This window comes from Lycium barbarum, chromosome 3 (assembly GCF_019175385.1).
Source record: "Lycium barbarum isolate Lr01 chromosome 3, ASM1917538v2, whole genome shotgun sequence".
Classification (NCBI taxonomy): Eukaryota; Viridiplantae; Streptophyta; class Magnoliopsida; order Solanales; family Solanaceae; genus Lycium; species Lycium barbarum.
Genome location: NC_083339.1, coordinates 125162824 through 125190812, shown reverse-complemented (window position 1 = coordinate 125190812; position 27989 = coordinate 125162824). Strand labels below are relative to the sequence as shown.

Here is a 27989-nt window from a genome sequence, read left to right as displayed (position 1 = left end):
ATATTATTTACATCATAAATATGTAAAAGAAAATAACAATATTAACTTAAGCTAAACTATTTACCTTCTGACTTAGAAATGTGCTTGGCTTTATTGTTACACAAATACAAGTATAAAAGAAATGTTAGATCTATGCATGTTAAAGAAATGTTAAACTATTAAAGAACATATATCTACTCAATTTTGCTACTTTAAAGACATATTGACCCTTTTCCGCTTATTAATCAACTAATTAGGTTAATTGGGGTTCCCAATTAAATTAATGACATATTTAGACCAAATATTGAACACTAAGGAAATATGTAAGCTAAACTAGGGGTGTGCATAGTTTGGATAAACTCGAAATCCGAACATTTTAGACTTATATTTTGAAATTTTCAGATTCATCGGATTTTTGATTTAACTTTTAAAACTTTTGGATTTTGAATCGGATTTCGGGTTTGGAACTTCGAATTTTTGGATATTCGAAAACCGAATTACTTATACCTTATGTTTAGCCTACCCGACTATCCATTATATATTAGAGCATTACCTATTCATTATACATCAATCCATATATTCAAAAATATTACTAAGTTCAATATGTTTAAATTTGTTAATTTTAAAGATGATTACTTTTTATATTTTAGTTTTATTTTTATTGTCAGTATATTCTATGTATGGGATGATTTTACTAAATTGGACTTGTTAATTATTAGGACTAGTGTTTTAGTTGCATTTTTGGTAATAATTTTATTGATTGTATGAGTACTATTTATATAATTGTGATAGCAATAAGGACCTAACTATATATTGAGACAATTTGATATGAATATTTTATTCGGTTGTTCATTTTGTAAGAAGAGGAAGAAGAAGCAATTCAATTTCTAGGTTGAACCGAAAATCCGAATTATCCAAATCGATTTATCTGAAACAGAACTTAAAAAATCCAATCCAATACGAACATATTTAGATCGAATTCGAATTACATTTTGCAAATCCAAAAACCGAAATTCTATTTCAAAATGTGTTGAACCCAATCCAATCGGACCGATGAACAGGCCTAAGCTAAACTATTAACAAATGACATATACTTCTCAATATCAAATACTTTAGGGGCATATTGGACCCTTTTGTTTTGCTTTTTTAACTTTAATGTTTTTTTTTTAAAAAATAAATAAATTTCAGATAGAGCTAACGATGTAGTTTGGCGCTCCTTTTAGTTGTTTTTCAAGAAAGCGTATAAACGTACAATGCCCTAATTTTAGTGCCAAAGGAAGCAAAACTTTGCTGGTTGCAAAAGCATTGTAAGTTCCCTTCTCTCTCTCTATTTTTTTTTTCTTTTCAGAGTTCTTTGCTGGTTTGTTTTTTCAATAATGAACTAGTTTGGTTTTTCTGAGATTCTATTAACCTTGGGTTCTCAGTTTTAAGCGTTTGTTTTCTATTTCTTGAAATCTTTGTGTTTTTTTTTTTTTTTTGTTGTTGTATTCATGTGTATATTTCATGTATTTGTCATTTGCCTCAGTTCACTTCGTGTAATATCTTTAGAGAATTTGATAATGTTTAGTTTATGTCGTCATCTATCGAGTTAATTCCCTGGATGATCATTCAAGTTTCGAGAATTGCCTATTACAATCATTTTTGTTTCTTTTAGGACAATAAAATCATTCAAGTTTCGAGAATTGTCTATTACAATTATTTTTGTTTCTTTTAGGACAATAAAATCATTCAACTATTACTGTTTTCCTCAACAAATAATAAACACCACAAAAGCCTCATTCCCTCCTAGTTTGTAATATCATGTCATATTAAAGTTCTAACTTTTCAATGATAAACCTATTTAACTCATATATACATCATATCCGTTTAACCCAACCATGTCTTATAACTGAAAATGACCCGGTTAAAAAGACCCAAAGACGACTGTGGATAAAACTGGTAAAAAGTATATCTCGACCTTCTCAAGTTAACAAATTGTTAACAAAAACTATTTTCCTGACCCAGTTTGCTAAATGTGAAGCTCAAAAACCTTCATGAGATGCCACTACTTTATAGTTTATACTTCCTCCGGTTCAAAAAGAGTGTCCGCTTAGCCATTTGGACACCCCTTAAGAAAATACTAACTTCCAGGCAAAAATAGGTAATTTGACTAAACACTTAATAAGGGCAAATCTGGAAAAATAAGGTTAATTCTTTCTTGATTTGGTGAGTGGACACTCTTTTTCAACCAAACAATAAAGGCTAAGTGGACACTTTTTAGAACCGGAGGGAGTACTACTCATTTGTGTTTTTAAGCTGTTCCTATTATTATTTCTATTGTAGGTTGATATCCTTTGGAACAGCACTCTTGAATTCCATGAAGTTTGTAAGTCTCTTCCCTTCTCTACATATTTGCTTTGCCTGCATATTGTTAAGAGTACATACTGACATCATGTTCATGGATTCCAACATTTGCAGACATGTTTAAGTGAGGGCAAGGGCTATTATTTCCCACCATGCCACATAGTTAATATAAGCGGTTTCCGGGTGTTACTTGACTGCCCTTTAGACCTTTCAGCACTCGCCGTCTTTTCTCCCCTACCAATTGTTACATCTTCCCTGCTTGATGAAGAAACTTCAAATCATAGAGGCCAAAGTTCATCAAATTCGGAGTCTATAAGACGGGAAGTTGGAGAGTCTCTTGATTCCAAAATTTTGATACAAGCTGAGCCTTGGTATAAAACTGTGACAAGCTTGCAGCTTTGGAGTATTTATTCCATAGACGTGGTACTAATCTCAAGTGCAATGGGTATGCTAGGGTTACCATTTGTTACCCGCCTCAAAGACTTCAGAGCAAAGGTGATAGAAAGGATATTTTCTTGCATTTATAGAATACAATTAACCTTATGCTAGTGAATATCCTTTTGATGTGGTTATCTCATCAGATATATGCAACGGAAGCAGCTTCCAAACTAGGGAAACTGATGATGGAGGACCTTGTTTCCATGCATATGGAGTTGAGACAATTCTATGGACCTGAAGAGTCTGGTTGCCCTCAATGGATGACATGGGAAAAACTTGAACTACTACCTACAGCACTAAAGGATATTGTTTTAGGCATTGAAGGGACAGAACTTGGTGGATGGATGTCCATATACAGGTAATACTTCTTATTTCATTTGATACAAAGATCTGTTTTTGTCTCGTTTCTTGTGGATTATCGTTGAATTTATTCCAATTCCAAGAGCTCAGATTGAATCGGTATTGCCGATTTGATCCAAGCTCTTTTTTCAATAAGCATTCTCAATATTATGCCTTGAAGAGGACTCGAACCTTCACCCTCTTTAGCACGAGATTTTGAGTCTTTGTGTCTACCGTTTCACCACCAAGGCATCAGTTTCAGTCGATTAGCGTGTTCAACTTACTAGAACTACTCTGCTACTTACACCTGACTTTTTAAATTCTTCTTGTGCTTTTTTTTTTTTTTGGGGTAAGATTGACTTGGATGTAAATTTTCTAGGTGATACAAACACGTAGAAATGACGTATCTTAAAAAATGAGGAACACATGATGCGGGGGTCTCATAATTTTTTTCACCAATACAAATATACACTCATTTCATCCTAAATTAGTTATACTAGTTTAAGTCAGTCAATAGTCTGCAATGATTTATATGAACTTGGGGAGTTGTGTTTTTGCAATTGAATTGTCTGCTCAACAGAGCAGACATTACACCGGGACATCAAAATGAAGACTTTCAACCTGGGATGGGAGTGGAAGTATGCAGCAGAGTTCCATTTCAGCAACATATATATACTTACATGTGGATGCATATTTTCGAGTACAAACTTACTGACTTTGAAATGGATTAGAAGTTCTGTTACGAATTGGACTATTCATCCCACAGTCTGAAAGAAAAGAACCTGTTGCTCGTAGCCAGTAGTCAAAAATGAAAAAGGAAGCAAAGAAACTTTGAAGTTCTATGTGTTTGTTATGGGATTGATGTTTATTGATCTGCACAAGTAATGAGAAAATTTCAGTGCAGCTGATATCAAGGATTGCATGGAGAAGGTTCAATTCCTTAAGTATTTTGAAGAAGCCTGCTATAATGGCTCATTGACCATAAAAGCATTCAGCTCTGGTTTGGAGATAGGTGCTTGTAATTGGAAAATTCTAAGTCCAAAAGGAAGCCTTACTTATCTTTCTGGCTCAGTCTTTGCATCAATAACTGCATCCAGTTTCGATTACAAAGCTCTTGAAGGAAGTGATGTTCTATTATATTCAGACTTCACAGCCTGCAATGATGTTGACGGTGAAAAGAACGACTTCCCTCCTGCTGCTGCCAGGTCCTATCCATGGTACATTCCTTTTGTATTATTCAAGAAGATAATACATATTACTGAAGTTCTCCGGCATGCATATGTGAGATAAGATAATAGCTATATGCTTTTTCTTTTTTCCTTTAAAAAATTATCTTCTCCTTTTCTCCATTCACTTTTTGGTTCATTTTTTATTCATCTTTCTCCATATCATTTTCATATTTCCTGGAAGGGAAATAATGATCTTTGAAACTTGGAACGTGTGCAGTGATACCGGCAGCGGTAGGGAAACTGAATCCTTGATTGATTCAGATGAGTACTCAGAAGAGATGGAAAAAGTATCCTTTGTATGTTCACATGCTTTGAATTCTATTAATGATGGAGGTTCAGTCCTTATTCCCATGGGACGTCCCGGAGTCATGTTGCAGCTACTGGAACACATATCACTTTTGCTAGAATCTTCAAATTTGAAGGTATGGTGTAAGATTGCATATATGTGCATGTATACCAATTCTTCAACAAGTGCCTAGGTGATTGCTGATCTAATTATACCTTATAAAATAACACCATGTGATTAGGTGATTGTCATATCAATTTACCTTAGAAGATCGGTATTTTGAGCCATGTGTTCTGTAGTCTCGGGGTGGGAAATGCAGATGATGCTGAGAATTTTCACCTCGAGAGGCATAAAGTGGCAGAGCACGCAAGTTATACACGATAAGGATTAGATATATTCAACTAACTTGAAAAAAATAGAGTAAGGGAAGAAAGATTGTTTGCTGCCATTTTTACAAGTTTGAAAAGAATTATATCTGGAATGAAGAAGAGTAACTTATTGCTTGAAAGGAAGCAGCTGCATTTCTAACAAAATAGCAGAGCAGTTTATTATGATATCTTTCCTGATTGAGGCCTTCTGCTTTTATGTTATAATACTAGATCTAGTGCAAAGAATAATGAATACATTTTATTAAATTGTTTAAAAACTAGTCGTTATCTCGACTTCAATTGATAAGGATGAAGCATATTTATGCACTTATATTAGATTTTTTTGCGTCAACCTTCAAAATGAAGAAGGAATAAAAGGAAAAAGAAAGAAAAACATAACTAGATATTCACAAAGAATCCCGCAATAAGGAACAAGCAGTGTGGTTTACCTTTGCTTTTTTTTCTTTTTCTGGCTGATAAATCTATAAAAGTTTCATTGAAATTTCGGGCTAAAATGCTCATAGATAAGAAGTATATTGAAAAGTAGAAAAACTCCATCAAGATACAATTCTCTGTGAATGTCACCAGTCTCCTAGACATAAAGGAACCTCATAGGTGCACCAAAAAGATAGGGATAAGAGGGTATTCCTCAACTGTGCAAAGTCACTTTGTACACCAAAAGAAATAAAGGAGTTGCCTTTGCTTTCAATGTTACTATAGTACCAAAGGTGGTTTTCTGATGTGTGAAGGAATGAACATAGAGAGATTCTTGTCTCCCATATATTATATGCACTCGTGGATTATTGCCATCCATTATGCAAAAAGTTATAATTTGAATCTGTTTCTGATCAATACGCATGGACAAGAGTCTTCCACTTCTTAAGTTTTGGTTCGATTTCATATCTAGTAAAGTACATTTAGTTGTGGATACCTAAATTTTCTTCAGCTGGAATATGTTTTTCATGTATTTAAACTGGATTTTCCTGTGCTGTAGGTTCCTATATATTTTGTTTCTTCTGTGGCAGAAGAGTTATTGGAATTTTTCAATATCATACCTGAATGGCTGTCCAGTCAACGGCAAGAAAGAGTACTACATTATCTTATCTTCACTATGAACCTTGTGGTTTTAATCCTTTGCTGTTAAGACACAGTTGAGCAATTAGAGATAACGTGTTACTTTTTGTTTTACGTGTGGATCCACAGTTCTATGCTGGGCAACCACTATTCACTCATATTCAGCTGTCAAATGAGAAAAAGCTCTTGGTATCTCCTGCAATACATTCATCGAAATTCCTGTAAGATATTCCGTCCCCTCGTTTCGAGATATAAGCTAAAAGAAATGGGCATAGTAACCTGCTTAATAAGCTTGATGCGGACAGTATTTTGGCTTTACTACACTTTTTCTATCCTTTTACATCTTTTGACTTCATTGTTGTCTCAGCACAAGTTGGCAGGAACCTTGCATAGTATTTTGTCCTCACTGGAGTCTGCGACTTGGCCCTGCTGTTCATCTCCTTCAACGTTGGTGTGCAGATCCTAACTCGTTGCTTATTATGGAGGTGCCTACCTGCAATATGTTTTTTTCATATTTTCAAATCTCATCCATCTGGTTGTTTGACTAATGTCAGGCTTGACTATATTTTTATGGTCAATGCATCACATTTCACAGGAAGGAGCTGATATCAATTTGACTTTCTTGCCTTTTAAGCCAATGTCAATGAAGGTCCTTCAATGTTCATTCATCTCTGGAATAAGGTAAGCATACTCTATTTGATCCCTTATCTCAAGTGAAGCAGACAACACCTGTCTGGCATTTTAGCTCTTTGTACTTTTGGTGTTATATAGGTAGTTTATTCGCTAAATTTGCAAAAACTAGGATTAAGAGGTGCCTTATGAAAAAGAAAGCAGATAAAAGATGCTCGTTGAAAAGGGTCCTGAATGTTTGATCTAAAGTCACTTCGCTTCTTACCATATGATTATCTTTTCTAGGTACTTTAATGGGGAGCTTTGTGAATTAATGAAAAACCATTAGATGCCCAAGGTTGTGCTTCTGGATAGTTTAGGAACCGTCCCCTTTAAGTGTGAGTTAATTTATCCAGTAAACAATAAAGTTAAGTACTTACTGGTTTTATTTCTTATTTATGGAGGCCGGGGAGGCGGCACAGTGGTTAGTCATTTTCTTTAATCTTTAATTATAGAATTCACAGGAGTCATTATTTATTTCTATCTCAAATAGTATAAATTCTTTGCTCTTCAATTACCATTCTGGCTTTGACTCATTACAAATACAGACTTCATTTTCTATTTGCAGGCTAAAGAACACTATACCTCTACTAAAGATATTACAACCTAAACGTGTGCTGGTAGGCTCTCTCTTTCTTTCTCTCTCTGCCCTCCCCCCTCTCTTCTGCCCTAAGTAACTGAACTATTGTACATGTTCTCTTAACTATTGCCTCTCTTGCTCATTTCAGGTTCCTGAGAGATTGAGGCCCCATATTAGCTGTTGGAACCTTAAATTTTCAGTCTGTTATTTCTCCGGAAATGAAACTGTAGTTATGCCTAAGTTGAACAATTATGCAGATATGGACATTGCCATGGACTTGACTTCTGAGCTGATCAATTATACAAAACTGATACAAGAAAATAATACTGCAAGATTAAAGGGAGAGTTGCTCCTTGAGCAGGGAAAACATCGGTTAGTTCTTGGAAGCAAGCAAGTGCTTTCTTCACAAGATAGGCCACTGCTATTCCTGGGTAGAGTTGAGTTGGACTCCCTTCTGATGGCTTTAAAGAAGATGGGGATGAAAGCAACTGTACAAGATGCCCAGAGTACTGATGGATCAGAAAATGTATCAACTGTATGTATCTCGGAGCCCAATGAAGCCTTGATAGTGATTACAGCAACACGAACCATGATAAGCGTTGCTGATGAGACTACCGCTTCCCTGATTTCTGAGGCTGTTCGTAGCACTTCAATTTTTATCTGACAAACGATGGCCCTTACATATATACCTAGATGCCAATGGTTTAAGAAAGATTGATCAATTTACAGCTTCGAGGAGAAAATGATTCATTTAACTGGGAATGGGAGCTGGGAGTTTTAATGAAGAGGAGTCTTGCAGCGTCCTTTTCCCAGTCAAGCATTGCCCTGTTGCTAGATACTGGGAAAAAAGAGAACGCGTATTCTCTAATATTTGTGATATAATTTTGGTGGTACCTGTACTTCGCGCCAAAAAAACAAAAGATTTTCTTAGAAAGTAGATTTCCTATAAACAAAGTTGGAAGAGTTGTTTATACCAGATAAGTAACCATTCGCGGCTTGGTGATTTAACAATTGTGCCAATTCTTTGATGTCATTTTTACAATTTTTTTCTTCAACGCGTTAAATCACTGAATGATGAGTTAACGTACTTGAACCTGTCTTTTTTCTGGTGAGCTCTATTCTAAGTGAGAAGGCTTCCGTGGGTCGCTTTCTGCATAAAACACATCCAACTTCGTAAAAATCCAACATTTGAATATGTAAAATTTAATTTTCTTACTCTATTAAACAATTAAAACATCAATTTCCAAATTGAAATGGGAGACTTAAATGATTTTACAACTATACTTCTGAGTCTTGTCATTTCCCTTTTAAACGAAAAAGAGTATTATACTGTGTTGGGTGAAAGATATAAAACCACCTCTTTTTACTAATTTGAACTAGGAGTAGTGGAGTACAATGATAAAAATTGCATTACGTAGCGAGCACCCTTATTCAAAATAGGGAAAAGGGTCAAATATACCCCTTTACTTTCTTTCATAAGCTAATTTTACGTCCGTTAGTGAAAGTGAACAAAAATACCCCACCTGTTATCAAACTTTACACCTATACCCCTATTTGGATGGAAAATCCCAAATCTGTCACACCCTGAACCATGGCTTGGGCGAAACACGGCACTCGGTGCCTTACTGCATGTGACTGAGCAAACCACATGGCTTGCTGAATCATCATGAGGCATAACATGAGCGGAATATAACGTGAATGCATGATGAGCCTTTATAAAACGTAGTAAGTCATAATACTTAATAAAAATACTTGTTTAAACATAAGTGCGGAAATAACATAAATGAGCCAAAATGGCTATACGACTCCGAATGTCTGACATAACATAACTGACTTGTCTAGTCTATGAAACCTCTATCATGAGTCTGACCGGAAAACCTGCTTGCTGGGACAAGGCCCCCAGCATACCTTAGATGCATTACTAATTATAAAACAAAGAGTTGACTAAACCCCGAATGAGATGGGGCTCACCAATAAGCTGATACGAGTGTTGTCCTACTGAGCACATACGTCGTCCTGCAAATCAGTACCTGCATCATGAAATGCAGGCCCCAGGGCAATAGAAAGGGGACGTCAGGACTTTGAATGTACTGGTATGTAAAGCAACTGAATGAAATAACATGGGACATGAAATAATAATGATAGGAACTGAAACCTGGTCATGAACATGAATACATATATATAACATGGTAAATATATCATAAGTAGGGAGAGCAATAACTTATAACCGATCCATGGTCTGGTGCTTGCGTCCCGCCAGCAGAACACTCAGTCCTTGCCAGGGAACATGAGATTTAATAAAATATGAAAGGATCCGGTCATTATGAGAGATCGTCCGGGACATGGGTGGAGCGATCCTCATCCTACGGTGGCTACGTAGTTTCAGGCTATCTGAAGCCTTCCTCGGTAATTAAAGCAACTCTCAAAATCATGAGCATGTAAAATAAGTGGCACTTGCTGCCCATGGTTTTCATGAATATAACTTACTTGTACATAGATATCATAAATTATAGCTTGCTTGCATGAGCTTGTAAAACATGTATAGTATTTTCTTGAAAATAGCATAATATATCATAAACTAGCATGCATTAACCCATGGAATGAGATATATGGATTTTTCATAGATTACAGACAGATTCTTAATAATCATAAAGAAATATTAAGAACTCAATGATGGAATTATAACAATTCATACATAATATAATCATGGACATGGACCTAGGGTTATCATGAGCATGGTATAGAAACCCTAGTTTTCGTAAAGAATCATAATTTATGGATTATGAGGCGTGGGGAAGAACAATGATGTTCCCACACGTAGATAGTAACTCTACATACCTTAGTCGCTCCAAAACTTGAATTAAAGACTTGAGCTTTGAAGAAGATTTCCAAAATCTTGAATTCTTGAACCTTGAGATGGGTTTTCTTGAAAACCCTAGTTTAGGAATGATGATTTCTTGTTTAGATTATTAGAGTATATGTTAGAATTGAGTTGGAATATAGAGTAGGCTTAACTTGGTGTTCTTGATGATGGAGGAGGGTAGGAGGTCGTTCTAGGGCTTGAAGGAATGAAAAATAATGATTTGAACTGATATGGACGAATATATACTGTTCTGGAAAATTGAATTTTACGTCCAGTAAAGTACTAGCCTTATTTTGAAATACGGGCCGTATTTTGAAATACGGTCCATATTCCGTATGGACTGCACTGCTTCTCTTCAGTAAAATGGCCATAACTCTTTGCACAGATATCCGTTTGACCCCCATAATATACTGTTGGAAAGGTATTTCAAAGCTCTACAACTTTCATCAAGGAAGTTTTCCAAATTTCAAATACGTTTTGAAATACGGGCCGTATTTTGAAATACGGTCCGTTTTTAACAATGTAGCCTCCAAATGTCAAATTTCAGAATGCTCATAAATCTTTGGTACCAGTTTACGACTTGAAATACGGGTCGTATACTGAAATACGGTCACTGTTCATGGGCGTAAACCATCATCTTACAACTGAAGAGGAAATTCCAATTGTCATATTCTTTATCTGGTTTTCTAAGTCTAGGATCATGGTCAAATCTTAGGTTAAATGTACGAGGTGTTACAAAATCAAACCCAATTTCCAATTTCCTATACTGGAGCATTTCTTCCCGGAGGGGATTCGATGGGGGATGTGTTTAATTGGTGGGGCGGGGTGGGTCAACAAAGGGAATGGGTAATTTTAACTGAAATTGGAGATTGTGTTTGATTTGGGGTTTTTCATCCAAGTAGGCTATCGATGTAAAGTTTGGTAATAGCAGGGGTATTTTTGTTCACTTTCTCTAACGGAGGGTAATGTTTAGCTAATAAAAGAAAGTAGAGGGGTATATTTGAACCTATTCCCGTCAAAATATATTCTGCTACTTGTTTCTCCTTCTTTCTTTAGACCGTCGTGTCAACTTTAGACAATTGGATCTAAAATTAAATTTTACCAGATTGAACTGTGTTAACTTCAAACCTAGGTTTTGGTAGAGCCTACGGGGTTGTTAGGTAATGCTGGACAAGCATAAATGGTTCTGAGAAAAAAATCTGGTAATGCTGGACAAGCATAAATGGTTCTGAGAAAAAAATCTAGTATTGCCTTATCGATTGTTTAGTTACTAATCCTGGAGTAGAATATACCAGGATTAGAAATGGTAAATATACTCTTAAAGTCCCTCAAATCCTTTTCTACTAAATAAGGTGGAGGTATTTTCGTAAACAAACAACTCATTCTTAAAAATTATGTAATGCATGTTATTTATATTTTTAATAGAAATAATACGAGGATAACTAATCTGAGCATAACTAAATTCAGACCAAACGACCCTTAAATTCAGACTTGAAGTTTGGAACTTTCAGATTCCACGGTCTAAACTCTAAAGTTGATAAATAAACTTCGACTATATTTTAAATGGGGGTCCTCTAAAAGGGTTATTTGTGCATTGCCCCCATTACAGACTAAGCAATACTTTATTGGTAGCCAGCCCTGGCTATAAGATTTGTGATTTAAGGGAAAGGTAAATTCTTGCACTTTGGATTTTAACACTGCACCTAATGGACTCAACGAACGAACCTGACCACGACCTTTACACAATCCCAAGTTACACAAGTAAGTATAACAACCCACAACCCCCTTTTTATCTCTGTATTATTTGTCTATCTCTAATTTTGTTCTTTCAAGGTTGGTTTTCTTGGCAAAGCATACACGAAGTAGAGAGGCTATCACTAAGAGAATTCTTTGATGGGAGTTCAATTACAAGGACACCAAGAATATACAAAGAGTACAGGGACTTTATTATTACATCTTACCGTGAGGATCCGACCCGAAGGTTATCATTTACTGAGGTCAGGAAATCATTAGTGGGTGATATAAGTGTGTTACATAAGGTGTTTACATTTTTGGAGAAGTGGGGTTTGATTAATTTTGATCCTAATAATGCTGAATTGCCTGTTGATGCTGTGGTGGAAGAAGAGGATGATAAGGAGGATGAGAAGTGGAGGATTAGGGTTGAAGAAGGGGCCCCACATGGGGTTAGGGTTGTGGCTGCTCCTCAATCTTTGAAACCCCTCGTGCCCGTGAGGGAACCGGTGATTATTGGTGGGAGGGGGAGGGGTGGTGGTGGTGATGGGGTAGTGAAGGTGTCGCCAATGGCGTCGTTTTCGGATGTTTATGGGGAGTTGGTGGAGGAGGGAAAAAAGGAAAGTGTGGTTTGTGAGAGTTGTAAAGATCAATGTGATTCGGGTCATTATGAGTATAGCAAGGTATATTCTGAGTTTTGTTGTGTAGTTTCTCTTTATTGTTTGCTGTTTTCGTTATTTACTTGATTACTAGTTACTATTCCATTTGTCCCCATTTATTTGACTGGGCATGAGTTTAAGAGATAAGGGAGGACTTTTGAAACTAGTGCTCTAAAATAAGTTATATAAATTTCTGTGGGTAAAATGAGAAGTTTAAAGTTGAATTGTTACTCCACTAGATATATAAAGATGTCATTCTTTTAGGGACTAACTGAAAAGGAAATAGTGTCACATAAATTGGTACAGATGAAGTACTATGTTTTTATCGCAATATAGCGATGGAACACAGTAGGTGTTCAAGAAATATCCTTTTGAGCTCAAAATTGACACAAGAATGGTATGATCAGGAATTCAGCATAATGTGGTAGATCACTTTGACTAAGTGAAATTGTATGGATGAGCACTCAAAATGCTTTTCTGTAGCACTTAGATGAGCTGCAATGTTTAATTAAAGTGAAAACGGGTTAGTGGATTTAAGTTGAAAAATTGGTGGGTTTAACTTTTAAATTAAGTGATATATGTGGCAAATCATAATAAGTCACGTGGCTATTTTAAATTGCAAAGAGCCATCAAGGTTTGGGTTGTTAGTTTGAGGGGTATTTTTTTTTGAGAATGATAACATAGTTTGAGGGGTATTCTTGAGCCAAAACAAATAGGTTGGGGGTATTTTTAGACCAAAAGGTGGATGGAGGATATTTGTGAGCCATTTTTCGTATGTTAGGGGTATTTTTGACCCTTTTCCGTTGTTTATATAACAAAAGACAAAAAAGTTGTTAGGAGATCTATTATGTTTTAACCTCGACCCAAAATACTCTCTGATGAGACTATCTTTATTGATGTTTGGTAAATTATTAGAAAAATTACAAGGCGCTGACTCTGCTAATCATCATAGAATTAAGAACCCCTAAATAGACCACGTTTCTTTGTTTTGCAATTGCTTGTCAGTTTCTTATAATATTTTTAGATCGGGTAATAAATAAGATGTGTATGCCGGTGGATTGATGAGTTGTCGGGTTGATCGGTAGCATTTGTCTTGTATATAATTAAGCTACGAATGCTGCCAAAAAAATGAAAAATAACCTCTAAATCTACAAGATGCTTGAAAATCGGTATATTTAGAATAGTAGCTGTCTTGATTGCTTTCTCTTTGTTTATGTCAGGATGCGAGCATTAATTTATGCGAGAAGTGCTTTAAAAGTGGTAATTATGACAAGAACAAATTGGCAGATGAGTTCAAGTTAATAGATGGTGCGAGCCCCAAAGCTGCCTGGACTGAAGCAGAGACTTTACTTCTATTAGAATCTGTACTGAAGCATGGTGATGACTGGGATCTTGTTGCTCAAAATGTCAAAACAAAGAGTAAACTGGATTGTATCTCAAAGCTTATACAGTTGCCATTTGGGGATCTTATGCTTGGTTCTATTCATAGAAAGCTTAATTTTTTGGACAAAAATGGTGAGGTAAGTGGCGTGGATCAAGCTCAACCTGCAATAAGTGAGTGTGGAGAAGCTCCTGCAAATCAACCTCACGAGCAGAACCAGGAGCATCAACAGAATGGAGATGCTGAAAGCGAAACCCCTCCTCTCAAGAAAATACGGAGGGCTCCGGTTTCAGAAGCCAGTAGTTTCCTGATGAAACAGGTTCACATTCTTCTGTTACTGTGGACTATTTCTTTTACGAGTCAGCATCGTTGCCTTTGTGTCTAGTTGATCAATGATGTTCTATTTGCCTAGAAAATTAAATGGAGCAAATAGCCCAATGTTTAACACGTGACTTCATCAAAAAGAAATGCTTAAAACAGGATAATAGGGAGTCCGCGAAGGAAAACATGCTATATATGGCTGTTTTGACTGTTTTAAACATTCCCAGATGGGAAAAGAATTAGATTTGCGGTTTGATAAGTAAATTGTTGAGAAAACAACAACAGCAACAACATACCCAGTGTGATCCCACAAATGGGGTCTGGGGAGGGTGGGGTATACGCAGACTTACGCCTACCTTGTGTGAGGTAGAGAGGCCGTTTCCGATAGACCCTCGGCTCAAGTAAAGCGTTTTCAAAAACATGTTTGACAAATACAAGAGTAAAAGCTATTGTGAAAATACTGTAGAGAAGACAAGTACTGAAGCAAAAATAGAAGCAAGTTACTAAAACGTGATTGGAATTTGCTCCTGAGGTCATCTTTGCTTAATTCCACTTTCACCATTTATTAGTCTTGTAAATGATTGGTGATCTGTACTCTTCAGGTAGCTCGCATCTCTGGTGCTGTTGGTCCACGTATCACAGCATCTGCAGCTGAGGCTGCTGTTACAGCCCTTTGCTATGAGAATCAGTGTTCAACGGACATTTTTGATGAAGATGATGATGGATTGGGATCAATTGCTGATATCAGTGAGACAGAGAGGTAATTAGTACTCCCTCCGCCCCTTTTTCGTTGGGATAACATATAATACTCCATCCATTTCAGATGATAATTTTTTTTTTTTTTATGACATGGGAACCCGCAGCCGCTACCCTTCGGGTGCGCACAGGGTAAACCCATCTCCTGTGCAATAGCTCGCATTTGATAAAGTAATTTTTTTTTTTGAATAAAGGACAGTTTATCTGTCTCCTTTGCAGAAATGGTTACTTTTAATCCAAAAGTACCATTCCCATTATAAGCTATTTAGAACATGTGAATATTTTCAACTTTCTTCTCCCTCCGTCCCAATTTATGTGAAGGTGTTTGACTCGACACGGAGTTTAAGAATGAAAGGAAGAATTTTGATATTTGTGGTCTAAAACAAGTCAAGATATATATGTGGCTATAGATCATCTCATTAATGGTAAAATGGAGTCTTCTTTGAAGGAAGAGAGAGGACTGATCGGGTGAGAAGTCCGATTGATGACTGACCTCTCTTCGGCCTATGAGAGGTAGTTTAAAGTTAAATTGTTACTAAATATAGAAATGTGTCATTCTTTTTGGAACTGACTAAAAAGGAAAGTGTGTCACATAAATCAAGACTAATAATGTATAGAGGGTAATTTTGAGAAGTACATTAGGACCTCCTCTTTTCTTCAATTGTTTTAAAAAGTGAAGGTTAACAAATAATACGGGACAGAAAGAGTATGTAACTATTGACTTGTTGTGCAAATTTGTTCAGTCTCTGTGCAGTTCATCTTGTATGATTCCCTGTTATGTATGTTCAGCATTCTTATGTTTTTGATGTATGTTCGGCATTCTTATGTTTGTATCTTGCTTTCGTTACGTCTTGGCTTAATTATCATTACACAGTTCTAAATTTACTTTGACTCCTTTAGCATGAAAGTGAATTGTCTTATTTACAGGGCGAGTCAAGTTGAAAGTGCTGAAGGGGAGGATAAGCCCGCCAGATCAGGTATTTGGCATGATATGCATCATTTTGTCTCTTTAACTTCCAAACAGTGTATCAGACTGTAGCAACTGCTAAGAGTTGGTTCATGGTGATCACTGCAGTCATGTATTAACATGTAGACATGGTTATGATCTCTTTTTATTCACTTTGTGGTTCGATTGTGTTTGCAGAAACAGAAGTAGCAGTCTCTCAGAGAAATACTATACCACTAACTTTACGTATGAGGGCCGCAACTGCAACTGCTGTAGGTGCTGCTGCTGCTCACGCCAAATTGTTGGCCGATCAGGAAGAGAGAGAAGTAGAATATCTGGTTTCTACTTTGGTTGAAGCACAGGTGAGTTTATGGTTTGGTTTATAATAATGGTGAATTCAGAACAAGTTTCATGGGAAAAGGAAAAAAAAATGGAAAAAGCCTTCTCGAAAATGGGAAAAAAGACTGAAAAAGGGGTTGGGAATTGGACATGAAACACTTCTGCTTTATTATTTTCTGCTTCTGTACATCTTCGCATTTTCTAGCTTCTTAGGTTCATGGTACTTTGGTTCTCTTATCTTAGGTTGGCTTGGCTTATGTTTGTTTCTACTTATACGTAGGTGAAGAAGTTGCAACGCAAAATGAAACATGTTGACGCTCTGAACCTGATGATGGAGAAGCGGCATGGCCAAATGAAGGATTTAGAAGAATCTTTAGTTATGGAGAGAATGGACATCTTGCAGAAGATATTTAGTGCCGGGGTATCTAGATGGAGGGATCATGCTTCAGTCAAATCTTAAAGTAACAGCATATAGCTTGATGTTTCTTGATGAATATCATATACCATGATGTTGTAGAGAGATCATCATTAGTTTGCTTCTTCAGATATTCTCTCCTGATGATGATAGTCAATGTGTGCCTGATTTATATTTCAGATGCCTTTACTGTTCAGTACTTCACTTGAACTGTACTGACCTTCTAAGTTCCATTGCTACTATATCACTTGTTTAATCATGGCGAGCCTAAATGAACTGGATAAATATTTCAATTGTGCACTTTGGATTATTGGGAGGGTAGCTCTGCTGCTGCGGATCAAGCACGATATCATTCAAATGTTGGCTAGAATTATATTTTCCACCTTTTTTGGTCTTAGTTTGAGTTATGAGGGTAATATTTTGTTGTGAAATAGGAACAGAGAGTTTATTGTCAAAGTTACGCTTGGCCGCTTTGGAGCACCACAACAAGAAACGGAAAGAGCCAAAAACAATGATAATATATTGATATAAAACCGAACAGGCAAAGATGCTATTGATCTAGACCGGCACTCAGATTCTGCTGACCTTCAGCTTAAGAATTTGTATGGAAGTTTTTCCCCGAGCATACAAATTCACCGCCTATGGTTGACTGGCAATTATTAGCGATTTCGGCTCCATACAAATGAGTTGTAGCCTGCAATCCGAACTGAGGATGGGTTTTTGGGTTTAGCTCTCACCTTCGCTGAATCTATCCTTTGTCCCGGCCATTGTAGCATGGATAGACTGCTTATTATGTGAAGCTGGGATAACTTCCTTTGGTAATTGGTAGTGAAAAGCTTCAAGAAAGCACCCTAAAAATAAATAGATCAGAGCTGAAAAAGGGATATGAGCAACTTCTTAGCTTGCCTATAATACAGCTTACCCATCGGATTAACTCACGCATCTTCAGCTTTTGAATTTATCCTTTTCCTTTTTTATTTCTATTCATAATTATATTCTTCAATGCAAGTCTACAGCAGTATCTAACAAAAGGATCAAACAGGAATATATATATAATCAAATAGGATGAACCAAAAAAGAAATAAGCAGAAGCACTTCTTGCTAACAAAGCGGATCAACATTTTATTGAAAGTAGTCGTTTGATTACACACTAATAGATTTACCGAATTGTGACTAGCTAGCTTTCTGTTACACTGGAAGTTTAAAACCCAACAACATTAATACGCCTTCCTTCCCTCTTTTCATGCAATATGAAGAGAAGTTGGAAGGAACCTTATTTTAAATACTACTTCCTCTATTTCATTTTATATGACAATCATTTTTCCACTGCCATATAAAATAAAACGGAGTATTACTAGCTGATAACAGCTTCCATGCATGGCTGGTTCTTAATTTGAAGTATAAAGTATTATCCTAAGCAGATGCAGTATTTTCCTCTAGGCCCGGTGGCACAAGTTGCACTTAGGTATTTGCCCTTCAATGCTTTCTTGCATGCACCTACACATTCTGGAACTGTGCATGGATTTATGTTAATCCCAATTGCACTCTCCACAATCTTTGGAGCCCAAATTAAGAGCCCAATTGCCGTAATCACCATTATTAGCACAACTCCACTCTTCTTCATTGCCTTAACTTTCACTAATTTGATTAACTTGCTCGTTTTTTTTCTCTTTTCTTTCCTAACAAGTACTTGCATAGAGATGAATTTTCACGTGTATTTATAGTGAACATTTTGTAGTCCGATGATTTTCCATCAAGTAGGTAACCCAATATTTAATTGCATCCTATAATATTGTATTCCTCTCTTTAGTATAAAACAAATAAATTAAGATACGAAGTATCAACATCCCACTAGCCATATATCTTTATTAATGTTAATATAAGCTCTGTCCAATAAGGAATCAACGTTTTGGCGATTCCTTTGTGCTTCTGTTCCACGTATGACGTACCAGTTCGGTTTTTCTGGTGAGCTGATGGGACCCTTGGGCAAAATTAAAATTGTGTTTTGTGTATTAGGCATAGCAAACTGTCCAATCAGTACAAGTGAATAAACGGAAAAATCTGTTTTTGTGTGTCTTTTGCAAATTTGGAAAATGAATTGGAGCACCACTACGTGTTATGATTGCAGGAGTAAGAAGAGAGAGCACTAATATAAGATTCAGGTGATTACTTTCTTGATTATGGCCCATAAGATACGGACTAGCTTAAAAGCAAAACTGTATCTTTTGAGTTTCTAAAGTATGAAAAATGGGATATGAATGAAGTAGGTGTTATTTGGTAGTTCGTTGATGGCGTCAGAGCCGAATCTAGGATTTCTATAACATGGGTATACCACTAAAAAGAAAGAAAAAAGAAAATATTAAGTGAGAATTGATCCTTATTCCTCTGGATAAGCAAGTCACCACTAAACCAAGTGCATCATTTAGGCCATTTGTTTGCATTATGATTAAGCTACATTTGAATGATTAAGATGTTGTCTCTCGATCTGAACGCTGAGTGATTAAGATTGTTTGTTTTTCAACATATGAATGTGCATAATTTATTTATTTTTAAACATAATAAATATGCATTTTAAATAAAAAAGTAATTAAATATAAGAAACAAATTATAAATTTAATAAAATAAAATCATTATTTGATTAAAAAAATGAAACATTTACGCTAGTGATGATGGAGATGGTCTGCAGCGGTGGTGGTGATGGTTGGTCCTAGTGGCTAGTAATGGTGGTGGTGATAGTTGTGATGGTGGAGGTGGTTGATGTTGTAGTGACTGGCTCGACGATTGGTAGTGGTGGTAGTGGTGATGGTGGAGTTGGTTGATATTAGAGTAGTTAATGGTGTTGGTGGTGGTGGCTGAAGAGTGTGTGGTGATTGACCATAATGTTGTTGGAAGTTGGAGGCAATGCTAGTTGTGACGGTGGAAGTGGTTGGTAGTAGGACTTGGTTATAGTGGTGGCGGTAGTGGTGGTGGCAGTAAATTTAATTATAACGATGGAAGTGGTAGGTGTGGTAGCGACTAAAAATAGTTATTGGCAGCGGTGGTGGTTGTGATAGCAAAGATGGTTGATGGTGGTGGCTGGTGGTTGGCAACAGTGGTGGTGGTTGTGATGACGAAAGTAGTTAGTAGTGGTGGCTGGTAGTTGTTGACAGAGTGATGGTGACAATTATCTACACAAAAATACTTTTTAATGATATTAAGATTTCGTTCAAGATCTTAATGATTAATATATATTCAGACCAAATAAGTGCTTAAATCTAAATGTATATAAATGCACTTAATGACCTACGGTTCTGAACCATTCAGATTCAAACCTCCATTAAGTGCAAATAATGTCTTTTCAAATCTAGTCGTTTTTAAGTATGGGTGCCAACAGATAATATTAGATCAACTAATTTAGTATGCAATTATAACATTATCTTTTATTTGAAAATTTTCTCTTACAACTTTTAATTCCAAAAATAAGTTGAAACCATCAATATTATAGTGATTATTATGCCTTAAAAATATTTAATGATAAAACAAGTACTTTTCATATCTAAGCGCTTAATAATCTAATTAGATGGGCATGGAAAATATTTACAATGTTCACTGAAAGAATTGAAGAAAAAGGGGTACAAGTCAAAATTGTACACAAAATTGACTCAAGTTTATAAATTAGGTGAATTAGACAAATGAAGTAGGATGTAACTACAATGTTATTTGGCTACATCCTCAACGACAGTTATTTCGATCATATTTTAAAATAGTAGTAGCTGTAGCATAAACTTTGAAAAATTGTGAATTTGTGATAATGATTTGTGAATAATTTGGCAACAAATAAATAAAAGGATTCATTTTTTTTTTTGGGAGCAAGATACATTTATCACTCATTAGAAGCACAGAATTATTTATTTTGCATGCTACTGACAGCGTTTAAAAATTAAAAAGAAGTGGTTAATTGACAAACTTGAGGTCCTGAGACTATATCTCCCTGACATTGTAAAAGAAGGTCGTGACACGATGGTAAAAATTTATCCGTACTAAATGTTACTTCAAATCATGGATACATACTATATATGAATATACATAACTATTATTTAACCAAGGTTAACTAATTTATATATTCATTATATTAAATTACTTAACTACAATAAATTGCATGAATTTAATGTAAACACCCGATGCGGATATTTATCGGGACAAAAGGAAATGTGTATAATGGAACTTCTTTTCTCATACCACTTATACCAAAAGAAAAAAATTTCTAATCTAAAACGTAAGAAATGCTTTGAAAGCACGCAGGCTGGTTGATAAACAAATTATAACTTGCAATGAAACTGAGAGGACTCCTCCTTGATGATTGGTCAAACATCTTCCTGCATCTAAGTTTTTTTCATTTTTCTTTTCCATAATCATGATAATCTTCAATATATTTATTAAACGAAGAAGCATTAATTCTTACTAACATTTCGATCAAAGACAAGAAAATTGTCTATTTTATTAATTACACATTAACGAAGATTTGCTGAATAGCTTACTCATTGGAGGACTAATTCAAAGTTGTTTAAGATTTGATATTTGATAATCCCTCCATCCGTTTTACTTGTCCTGTATCTTAAAACAAATGTCCACTTTTACTTGTCCAGTTTGGAAAATCAAGAGAGAAATTTAACATTTCATACCTATTTTGCCCTTGTTATTAGTAATTGTTGAGTTGGAAACTTCAAATAATTGTTAGTGGTTGCACAACTTTTAAAGTATGTTTAATTAATTTCAATCATTAGAAGGCTTAATAATAATAAGGGCTGATATAGTAATTCTCTTTATGACATCTGATTTATGGATTGAGGAAGTAGGTTGTTTAATTAATGTCTAAATAAGATTTATAGCCAAATTCAAATAGAAATAGATTTTTTCTCTTTCTAATGATATTAGATTAATAGATTTTTAAATCAGAAATAGAACATTACTTCATTGATGAGATTCTAACTATTACATTACGGAAACCCAACATGCCCTCTTTCCCTTCACATGATATGAAGTGATAGCATATAGATCTAGTCTTCATGTGTATTTATAGCAAAAATGTTGTGGTCTCATGATTCCACATTAATTAAGAAATCCTGTTTGTTTAGCCAAATCCAGCTCATCAGAGGCGGATCCAAGATTTGAAGTTTTCGGGTGCCATGCGCCATTGAATCAATTTAGGCTTCGGGTCGGATAAGAATTATTCATTTTTCGGGCTTTGGTTCGGGTTATTCGTCTTTTCCGATGAAACATTTGTTTATAGCAATATATAGAAGAGAAAACCATAAAAGTTCCACTAATATTACTAATATCATAAATATCCATCATTCATTTACAATTGTCCTCGACGAGGTTTCATCTTCTGAAAATGATCAATGATGACATCATTACTTACATTTGTAAATACATCACGCTCTATGTAACATACTAAACAATCATTCAAATATTGATCACCAATGCTATTCCGCACTTCATTTTTGATCCGCTTCATGGATGAGAATGCTCTCTCCACAGTTGCAGTTGCAACAGGTAAGATCAGAGTTAACTTCACAAGTAAATAAACAAGTGAATAAGTATCCACAAGATTTGCCTCAACCAATGCTTTTGCCAAATCACGAATTCCTTGCAAGTTAGAGAACTTGGGATTACCACTTCGCATATGAAATATGAAAGTATCAAGTTGGTAACTCAAATCTCGAATTCGTACTTCATCAAACTCATCTGGATAACACTTTGCTAAAGTCATGATTCTACCTTTATCAAAATTAGCAAAAGAATTGATTGGATTCAAGCTACCCATCCCAAGAAGCAAATCACTACTCGCTACATCAAAACGATCATTAAGCTCTTCAAGTTGCACATCAATCACGGCACAAAAGATTTCAATACTCAAGTGGTGTGAATAACAAACACCAGAAGACTTACGCTTTGACTTTCCAGGAAAATAAGACTCATCTAACTTGGGAATCAAAATATCATGTTCATCACAAAATGAGGAAACATCATCCAACAAAGGCTTCCATCCAGTTTCCCTCATATCTTGCAATCTTTCTTTTGCAATGTTAAGAAACTCCACCGCATTGATAATATCTTGATCCTTTTTTTGTAAAATCTTGCTCAACTCATTTGACATTGCCAACACTTTCAACATCAAGTGAAGCATAAAAACAAATTTGAATATTTTAATCTCAATCAAAAGATATTTTGCTTGATTTCTATCACTTGAGGTGGAACCTTCATGTTTAATCACTTCAAGCACATGAAAAATAGTTGAGAAAATAACAATAAAGTTATCTAATGTTTTGAAATGCGATACCCAACGAGTATCACCTGGTCTTTGAAGTCTGCGCGTTTGATTTAGTCCTCGTCCAGTATGAACTTCACCTGATTCAAGTAACTGCTCCAACTTTTCAGCTTGATGATGACGAATTAAATCTCTACGCTTAAAAGATCCTCCAACAACATTCAACACATTAGTAACATGATCAAAAAAGTCTTCAACATCCCCATGTTTTTTAGCAATAGCTACAAGTGTTAATTGCAATTGATGAGCAAAACAATGAATGTAATATGCCGATGGACTATCTTTCATAATCAAAGTTTTGAGACCATTTATCTCTCCTCTCATATTACTAGCTCCATCATAACCTTGTCCACGTATTTTAGATGGACTTAGTGAGTGATTGGAAAGCAAAGAGTAGATTTCTTTCTTTAATGAGCATGCCGATGTATCACTAACATGGACTAGACCGATAAATCGTTCTACCACCTCACCATTCTTATCAACATACCGCAACACGAGAGTCATTTGTTCTTTGTGTGAGATATCTTTGGACTCATCCACTAATATACCAAAGTAATCTCCATTCAAGTCTCCAATTATAGCTTTCACCGTTTCTTTTGCACAAGCATTGACAATGTCTTTTTGGATCATAGGACAAGACAAAGTATCATTTTGTGGAGCATTTTCTAGTATCACTTTTCCCACATCCGGATGTTTGTCCCCGTGCCATCGTAAAAATCCTAGAAAGAAGCCTTGATTTGTTGAAGATTCACTTTCATCATGACCTCGAAAAGGCAACCCATGATGCAAAAGAAGTCTTGCCACATCAATTGAGGCTTCCAAACGCATTCTATAATCATTTTTTTCCTTCTCGGAATGCTTTTCAAGAACAACTTGAATTGATTGATGATGATTTGACAAATCTAGCATCTTCTTGAAACATTTATCATGGACGCTATTAACCTCATCAACATGCAAACAAAATCTTTCAAGAGCCCTATTCCAACTCCTAAAACCATTTTTCGTATAAAACTCAGCCGCACTTCCATGTACAAATTCATTTTTGAACAAATAACAACATAGACAATATGCGGCATCTGTCTTCATGCTATACTCCAACCATTTAGAATGTGGACCTTTGTACCAATTTGAAACAAATTGACGACCTCTATTTCCTATTTGAGTTGAAGGAAGTTTTTTAAGCAAAGGTTGACAAGGCCCTGTTTGAATATAATGTCTCCTCATTTCATCCTGAATTCGAGGGTTATATTCGGCAATGGGTACCCTTTCTCCTGGATCGGCTTCAAGCGATCCTAAATTGAGCTCATTTATAAGTTGAGAACTGTTGGCATCCGTACTAGAAATTGGTTGAGAATAATTGAATTTTGTGAGAAACTTATCCATCGCAATTCACAAAATCGGAGCACTTCCTACAAAATAAAATTTGTATTCAACTCACAGTTATGAAGCACAGAAGCTGTAAGTAAATTTTCTCTGTAAACATGAAGGAATCACTTAAGTGCTAGTTTTGTATTTCTATTTGCACAAAGTTTTAACAAGATATATATCAGATGCAACTCATTACAAAATCCAAAATGGATAAAAAGTACTTTATGAACCTAAAACTCAAAGAAAGCCTTGATAGTTGATATCACTGATTCAATGTCACATTCAAATAAATGCATATTAGTTTCCTTCAAGTCCACTTGCAGTCTTGCACACAAATCCCATTTTCACATTCTGCACCATAAATCTTCTTTTAATGTTTATTTCTTTCAAATGTCCAATAGACAAAAAACAAGTAAATAACTAAAAGAAACAAAGAAAGAGAGACAAACAGAGACATACGGCAATGGAATTTGGAGAAGGTACTGCTGTACTGATTTTGGAGATGAAGGTTCTTGGCAATGGAATTGGAAGGTTGCCGTACTGATTTTGACTTTGGAAAGGGGGAACCCAAGAACTAGGTTTATGTTTCTTGATCTGATGAGAGAGAAGAACTTATGTTGTAAAGTTTATATATCTAAACAAAAAAGTAGTACTAACTAATAAGAAATAAAAAAGCTAAAAAGTAGTAACTAAATTACTAATAATTGAAACTAAGTCAACACAAATTATTAAAAAGAAAAAGAAAGAGATTAGAATTGGAACGTGGCTGCTTGCTGATGCTGTCTATATTTAATTTTTTCTAAAAAGAAATGTGTAGTTACGTGGGTTCGATCCCGCGTATTGAAGGGCAGAAGTCTGGCCCATTCACCACTGGCACTACGGCATGCCTTTGTCATCAGGGTGGCACTTTAATATTTATCTATACATTATGTATATATACCTATATATATGTACAGTTTCGTCCGAAGCTTGCGGGTGGCGTGGCATCCCCACGCCACTGAGTAGATCCGCCCCTGCAGCCCATGATAATGTAATCTAGTCCTTGATCTATCTATTTGTATTTAATGTAATCTAGTTTTTTTTTTTTTTATATATATATATATATATATATATATATATATATATATATATATATATATATATATATATATATATGAATATGTATATGTATGTACGTGTGTGTGTATATATATTTTTGGCCAAAGTCATAAGCGGCCCCCTAAACTTGTCTACAGATTCCTCATGGCTACCTAAAACTAAGCTTGTTCCAATTGAACACCTAAACCCCTCCGAATTTGTAACATTTAGACACCTCTTTTACAATCAGCAAAAAATATAAAATGTGTGTATTACACTCGCGGTGACGTGGCAAAATGACCAATTAAAAAATGACACGTGGCATTGGGTCTGTCCAAAATAATTATAAGTAAAAAAAAAAAAAAGATCATCTGCGCCCCCCCCCCCCCCTCCCAAAACCCCGCCAACGCCACCCCACCCTACCATTCCCCTTTCTTCTTTCTTCCTCGAAGTCGTAGAAACTACCTCATTACCCATCCATCCATCTCCAAGCCATGTCCGTTCACTTCCAAGATAAATCCCCCTCTCCCCTTTCTTCTTCCTCCCTTCCAAGCTCTAATATTTTAATTTAATGTCTGATAAATAGTTTTGTGTATGGTGAGAACCTAATTCTCTCCTATTCAACGAAGGTCCGTTTTATTGTAAGTCCATGAAATTGATTTGAGGGTGAGACTGAGCTAGTGAGTCTGTGAGATAGAATCCGAAGAATGTTCAAAGGGATAAACCCAAATCAACGGAAGTTATCTTCACCTAATTTATCGCCGGAGATTGCCCCACCAACGGACGTGTCCGACTATATCGCAGTTGTTCTTATCCACGTGAGGGTTCGTGCCTCCTGTTTCGAGTAGGACTCTTATATTATTTAAACACATGTATCAGCTCCATTAGAGGGTATCACAATCTCTACAATACATCATAGTTGCTAATAGAAGTTCTTCTTCGTCAAAAACCTTTGCCCCAGTATTTCATCATTTTGTTCCGTTCTAAGCTTTAATTGTCCGCACAACAGTCCGAGGAAGGAATCTCCCCAATCGAACCTAGGTCTTCTCCCACCGGATTTACCATCCCGAACTCAGGCTCTTTATTTTATTTGCTTTTTTGCTTTGTTAATTCTTTACTCGTATTCGTTAACTCTCTACATTTGTTATTAAGCTTAAGTCATGTATCCTTTAAACCGCGTACAAATTCAATTGTTGCTCTTTTAGAGGTAAACAGTTTGGCGCCCACCGTGGGGCTAAGGATAATAGTGACAGACTTGTATAAACGACTTTCACTTGCTTTGTTCGTATTTGTGATTTCAGGTTACACAATGTCAAACCCAAGCCGATCTGTTCATCTTAACGAAGATGAATCCAGCGGACATGACGCCAACCTCAACGGGGTACCACTCAATAACGCACCCGCCCTCGATCCGATCAACAATCAACCCGTTCAAAACCCGCGTGTTGGTGCGGACAGGCATGGAGCCTATGGAGGAGAAACGGAGGAAATTAACTTACGTTTGATTTACAATTTATTGCAGGAACATAATGTTACCATGCAACAGCAACATGAGGCCATCGTTAGACTCCAAAGGGACCTCAGCAATGCGCTGACACCAGATCCGGATAGAGTTTCTGACCAGGTTCAAAGGGAAGTCAAGGTTGGTGAGAGCCAGGACAGGCCGATCGATAAGCAGTCTGATGTAGTAAGAATGCTCGAAGCCTTGACTAAACGAATGGACTCCAACGAGAAAAAAATGGATGACTACAATTCTCGGGTGGATCAAATTTCGGGAGCACCTCCGATCCTCACTGGACAAGAAACAAAATACATCGTGAGGAGGCCTTTTCCTCCTAATGCGGCACCGAAGCTAATCCCGAAGAGGTTCAAAATGCTAGTTATACTGAAGTACGACGAAACCACCGACCCTCAAGAGCATATCACCGCATATACATGTGTCATTGCCAACAATGATCTTGAGGACGATGAGATCGAATAAGTGAGCTTGAAGAAGTTCGGTGAGACCTAACTAAAGGGGCGATGCAGTGGTACTATTCACTACCCCAGTACTCCATCCCCTCCTTCGAGTTACTCGCGGATGCCTTCGTGAAGGCTCACGCAGGGGCACGTAAGGTGCAAGCGCGGAAAGCGGATATATTCAAAATCTTTCAAAGGGATGAATAGCGGCTTAGGGAGTTCGTTACTAGATTCGAGCGGGAGAGAATATTGTTACCCCCGGTCCTTGACGAATGAGCCGTCCAAGCGTTCACAAAGGGGCTCAACTAAAGGAGTTCCAACGCTTCAAATAAATTGAAGGAAAACTTGTTGGAATTCAGTGCTACGACTTGGGCTGATGTGCATAACATGTATGAGTCGAAAATCAGGGTAGAAAATGATCAGCTTGGGCTTCCACCGGGTCCGGTAAATCGGGTGAGAGGTGATAAATCGAAGAGGATGTTTGAAGCGGAGTACAATCCACCGGACAGGTACCACCCTTACCTGTCTATGAGTCTTTGTTTCAGATCCGAGAAAAGCA

At 36.3% G+C, this 27989-nt stretch overlaps 3 protein-coding genes across 3 annotated transcripts; 2 read left to right on the top strand and 1 right to left on the bottom strand.

Annotated features, from left to right (window-relative positions):
* Nucleotides 1-864: 864 nt before the first annotated feature.
* Nucleotides 865-8369, top strand: LOC132632290 (uncharacterized). The gene is made up of 12 exons (XM_060348168.1): nucleotides 865-1286; nucleotides 2302-2344; nucleotides 2437-2817; nucleotides 2904-3118; nucleotides 3999-4316; nucleotides 4546-4750; nucleotides 5977-6069; nucleotides 6186-6277; nucleotides 6424-6541; nucleotides 6652-6737; nucleotides 7294-7345; nucleotides 7454-8369. The coding sequence occupies exons 2-12, from the start codon at nucleotides 2336-2338 to the stop codon at nucleotides 7967-7969; spliced, it is 2085 nt and encodes a 694-aa protein (XP_060204151.1). The 5' UTR covers nucleotides 865-1286; nucleotides 2302-2335; the 3' UTR covers nucleotides 7970-8369.
* Nucleotides 8370-11703: 3334 nt separating this feature from the next.
* On the top strand, nucleotides 11704-16975 carry LOC132632289 (SWI/SNF complex subunit SWI3A). The gene is made up of 7 exons (XM_060348167.1): nucleotides 11704-11929; nucleotides 12002-12582; nucleotides 13779-14258; nucleotides 14863-15020; nucleotides 15944-15993; nucleotides 16161-16324; nucleotides 16582-16975. The coding sequence occupies exons 1-7, from the start codon at nucleotides 11875-11877 to the stop codon at nucleotides 16759-16761; spliced, it is 1668 nt and encodes a 555-aa protein (XP_060204150.1). The 5' UTR covers nucleotides 11704-11874; the 3' UTR covers nucleotides 16762-16975.
* A 5079-nt stretch (nucleotides 16976-22054) lies between these two features.
* On the bottom strand, nucleotides 22055-24409 carry LOC132631283 (uncharacterized). Its single transcript, XM_060346878.1, has one exon. It carries the CDS (start codon nucleotides 24407-24409, stop codon nucleotides 22055-22057), a length of 2355 nt encoding a protein of 784 aa, XP_060202861.1.
* Between the last annotated feature and the right edge of the window lie 3580 nt (nucleotides 24410-27989).

Bases quoted from the DNA above. Each gene is read 5' to 3' on its own strand.
- LOC132632290 (XM_060348168.1), top strand. The intron at 6,070-6,185 runs GTACTACATTAT...GTGGATCCACAG, and splicing joins CCAGTCAACGGCAAGAAAGA to TTCTATGCTGGGCAACCACT. The intron at 7,346-7,453 runs GTAGGCTCTCTC...TGCTCATTTCAG, and splicing joins TACAACCTAAACGTGTGCTG to GTTCCTGAGAGATTGAGGCC.
- LOC132632289 (XM_060348167.1), top strand. From the start codon at position 11,875: ATGGACTCAACGAACGAACCTGACCACGACCTTTACACAATCCCAAGT. The intron at 14,259-14,862 runs GTTCACATTCTT...TGTACTCTTCAG, and splicing joins GTAGTTTCCTGATGAAACAG to GTAGCTCGCATCTCTGGTGC. The intron at 15,021-15,943 runs GTAATTAGTACT...TCTTATTTACAG, and splicing joins GATATCAGTGAGACAGAGAG to GGCGAGTCAAGTTGAAAGTG.
- LOC132631283 (XM_060346878.1), bottom strand. From the start codon at position 24,409: ATGGATAAGTTTCTCACAAAATTCAATTATTCTCAACCAATTTCTAGT.